General features: G+C 42.4%; 1 protein-coding gene across 1 annotated transcript; it reads right to left on the reverse strand.

The window, feature by feature from the left end:
* LOC103517965 lies at positions 1-2100 on the reverse strand. Its single transcript, XM_008483015.2, has 3 exons — positions 2079-2100; positions 631-932; positions 1-312 (listed from the first exon to the last, which is right to left on the reverse strand). Exons 2-3 carry the CDS (start codon positions 928-930, stop codon positions 1-3), a joined length of 612 nt encoding a protein of 203 aa, XP_008481237.2. The 5' UTR covers positions 931-932; positions 2079-2100.
* Between the last annotated feature and the right edge of the window lie 1278 nt (positions 2101-3378).

A 3378-nucleotide genomic window follows, 5' to 3' on the forward strand; every position in this document is an offset into this window, starting at 1 on the left:
TTAGATCGGGGCGGAGATCTTGCTATTTGGCGGGCGCGAGTAGATCGGCCCGGGACCGGAAGGGCTGAAAGGCACCGGGCGGGGAGGACCATAGCCTGGCCCGGACGAGAAACTGCCCGACCCGCCAGAGAAGCTTCCTGGCCCACCAGAGTAGCTGGGCCCGCCATAGTTGGGGTTCAGCGAGTGGCCGCTCTTGATCGGGATGGCAGTGATGGGGCGCCCGACCGGCTTGAGACCCACGGGCTGCGCGTAGATCACCTCCTGTGGGCTGATGTAGTTGGAACGCTTGGGCTCGATGGACTCTTCGTCGCACTGGGGAGAGAAAGATTCAGAGTTGGGAAGTTATTGCACGTGAAAGCTTTTAATAGGTACGATAAGATCATTACTTTAAGGAAAGTATAGATAGGACTGAATTCCTTCTTATAAACACTATCTTGATGATAATGAGTAAAGACAAGGTAAGAACCCTTGAAATATTTCAGAACATTCCGAATACTACTCACGCAGCGACTGTCTGTTAGACCACCGGAATGTGTGTGTCTTTCAACCTAGGTCTGTAACGTCAGACAGTCGAAGTGTGAATTGCCTGCATAACCTGCATAATGAAATTAAATTGTTCAAGCTACTCACCGAGGCAAGCCCCAAATCGCACAGTCTATCCTTGATCAGATGCCGGGCCTGGGTGTAGTTGTCACTCTTCAATACGTCTTGCACGCCAGGGTCGGCATAGATCTCATCGTACCCCTGCAGGTTCCGCCCCTGTCGTCCCGAATTGATGATGTCGTCTACAAGGCCGTCCTTAGTCGTCGGAACGTCGGCGGTTGGTGCCGCCTCTTCCTTGGGTTTGGCGCCCCAGGACCATTTGTCTTCAGCCGTGGCGCAGGCCAGGAATAGCAGTGCCGCTATTCCGCGATAGGAGACCAGATGCATGCCTGAGGGAAAACAGAGAACGGTTGATTGTTATTTATTTTATTATTTTAAACAGGGAGTAGACCAGCTTAGTCTGGCTGGGGGACTTTAAACAGGGAGGATACCAGCCTGAAATTTCCCTTGCTAATTTTAAACAGGGAGTAGACCAGCTTAGTCTGGCTGGGGGACTTTAAACAGGGAGGATACCAGCCTGAAATTTCCCTTGCTAAAGAAACAGCAAAGGTTGAGTGCGAAGGGCATCCACTTGTAAATTTTTTGTAGCCAAAACCAAATGTCAGCCCAAAGCAATAACCTAGCTACTAGCTAGAACTGATTGAAATTCTGACGAAAAACGCCGACCCCGTCTGAACACCGGAAAAGGCGAAGAATATTATTATTATTATTATTATTATTATTATTATTATTATTATTTGATTGAACGAACTGGTTCATTTGATCTGATTTTTGTAGCCAAAACCAAATGTCAGCCCAAAGCAATAACCTAGCTACTAGCTAGTACTGATTGAAATTCTGACGAAAAACGCCGACCCCGTCTGAACACGGGAAAAGGCGAAGAATATTATTATTATTTGATCGAACGAACTGGTTCATTTGATCTGTCCATTTGTTTAGCAATCTCAAATCGATCTGACGATTCAGTTTGATCTGCCAAAACCTACTTCTGCTGTTTACATAAACCAATCGATTGAACATTAGACCTCATTAGGTTCTGGTCAATCAACGTGATTAGTTATTCATATAGGTACGAGTATCTATCCGATATGTCCAATTTGCTACTACCTATGTATTGCTACTACTTGATATGTATGTGGAACAAATTGCCTGAATAAATAGATTGTTTAGGTGGGTAGTCTGGGTACTTAGTACGATAACAGGGTTGTTTGATATTAAGTGCATTTATTAGCTCCTAAATTGATGATATCAGCATGAATCTTGTGGTTATGTGGTCTACTTTAGGTATGATTTTTTTTCTACCGCACACGCTTTGAAATCTTGAAACACCCTGAACTTTCTCAACTGGACAGTATTTAGCAGAAAAGAACCATCCATAAGGCAATTCCCCTTATGAATGGTTCTTTTCCGCTTATCCAACTTTCTTGTTTATTATTTATTCATTGTTTGCTCGTTGGGGATTTCATAACACTTACACTTACGTAGTTCTTCTCTTAAACGAAGGTTCTCCTTTTCAACAATACTTCTAATCTTTCATAATGAAGGAACTTGTCAGGTCAGTCCTATTGTGGAAGCTGTCAAACTGTTTTGAGTTGACGGGGCGGAGTGATACTGCGCTCCTTAATACTTTAGCATCCAGATTCCAGGATCCAGAACCATAAATAAGGATGATTCTATTCCATGCTAATTTCAATGGTACTACATAGTACTTTCATTAGTTTAATGAAGACACTTTCAACCATGTTATCTGCAGGTTAGAAAGCTCTACAAACCTGACTTAATTACAGTCTTTTGAAGGGTTTTAAGAGGAAGAAAAACTTGTACTTATAATGAGGTTGTTTTTCTTGGTAAAGAGCGTAACTTGTCTTAATAATGCCCCTTTAGATAGTTCCCAAGAGGAAGTATTGTGTGAACGACTTGACTACTTGTTAGGTCTCGAGGGGGCGTCTTATCTAATTACTTAAATATGTACTTCCCAAAACCTCCAAGTCCTCTAATGAACACTTCAACTAGTCATTCTGGAGCAGCGGTTCTTAGTGTGCGTCCACTTTGATACATCAAGTCTCGCGTTGCCTTACTTTAGTGATCCTTCGGGACTGGTGCATTCAGCGTGCTGTCGCCGTTGACTCAAATACTTTTCAAGAGGTTTGATAGAGAGAACTCTTCAAAAATAAATTGGTCTTTATTTTTTAAGAGTGTTAATAGAGAGAACTGTATCAATGGAGGTCTTATGGTCCCGAAATCGAAAGAGGAGGACATGATAGGCTGATAGGAGAAAGCCAGCCGTTAAGAGAACGAACTTTATGTGTTAAGGTTGAAGTTTGCCCCAGGTGGGAATGGAACCCGCAAAACAGAGTAAAAATAGTAAAATAAATTCAAGTATAGGTAAAATTTGTCATTAAATTTAGGAACCACTATCCCCAGTGAGAACAACAGTCAATGGTGCTTCATTGAATAGAATATTAGACTCGGGACTGGTGCATTCAGCGTGCTGTCGCCGTTGACTCAAATACTTTTCAAGAGGTTATTTGATAGAGAAAACTCTTCAAAAATAAATTGGTCTTTATTTTTGAAGAGTGTTAATAGAGAGAACTGCATCAATGGAGGTCTTATGGTCCCGAAATTGAAAGAGGAGGACACGATAGGCTGATAGAAGAAAGCCAGCCATTAAGAGAACGAACCTTATCTGTTGAGGTTGAAGTTTGCCCCAGGTGGGAATGGAACCCGCAAAACAGAGTAAAAATAGTAAAATAAATTTAGGTATAGGTAAAATTT

This window comes from Diaphorina citri, unplaced genomic scaffold, assembly GCF_000475195.1.
Source record: "Diaphorina citri unplaced genomic scaffold, Diaci psyllid genome assembly version 1.1 scaffold2023, whole genome shotgun sequence".
Classification (NCBI taxonomy): domain Eukaryota; kingdom Metazoa; phylum Arthropoda; class Insecta; order Hemiptera; family Psyllidae; genus Diaphorina; species Diaphorina citri.

Bases quoted from the DNA above. Each gene is read 5' to 3' on its own strand.
- LOC103517965 (XM_008483015.2), bottom strand. From the start codon at position 930: ATGCATCTGGTCTCCTATCGCGGAATAGCGGCACTGCTATTCCTGGCC. The intron at 313-630 runs GTGAGTAGCTTG...TTCTCTCCCCAG, and splicing joins GCGATTTGGGGCTTGCCTCG to TGCGACGAAGAGTCCATCGA.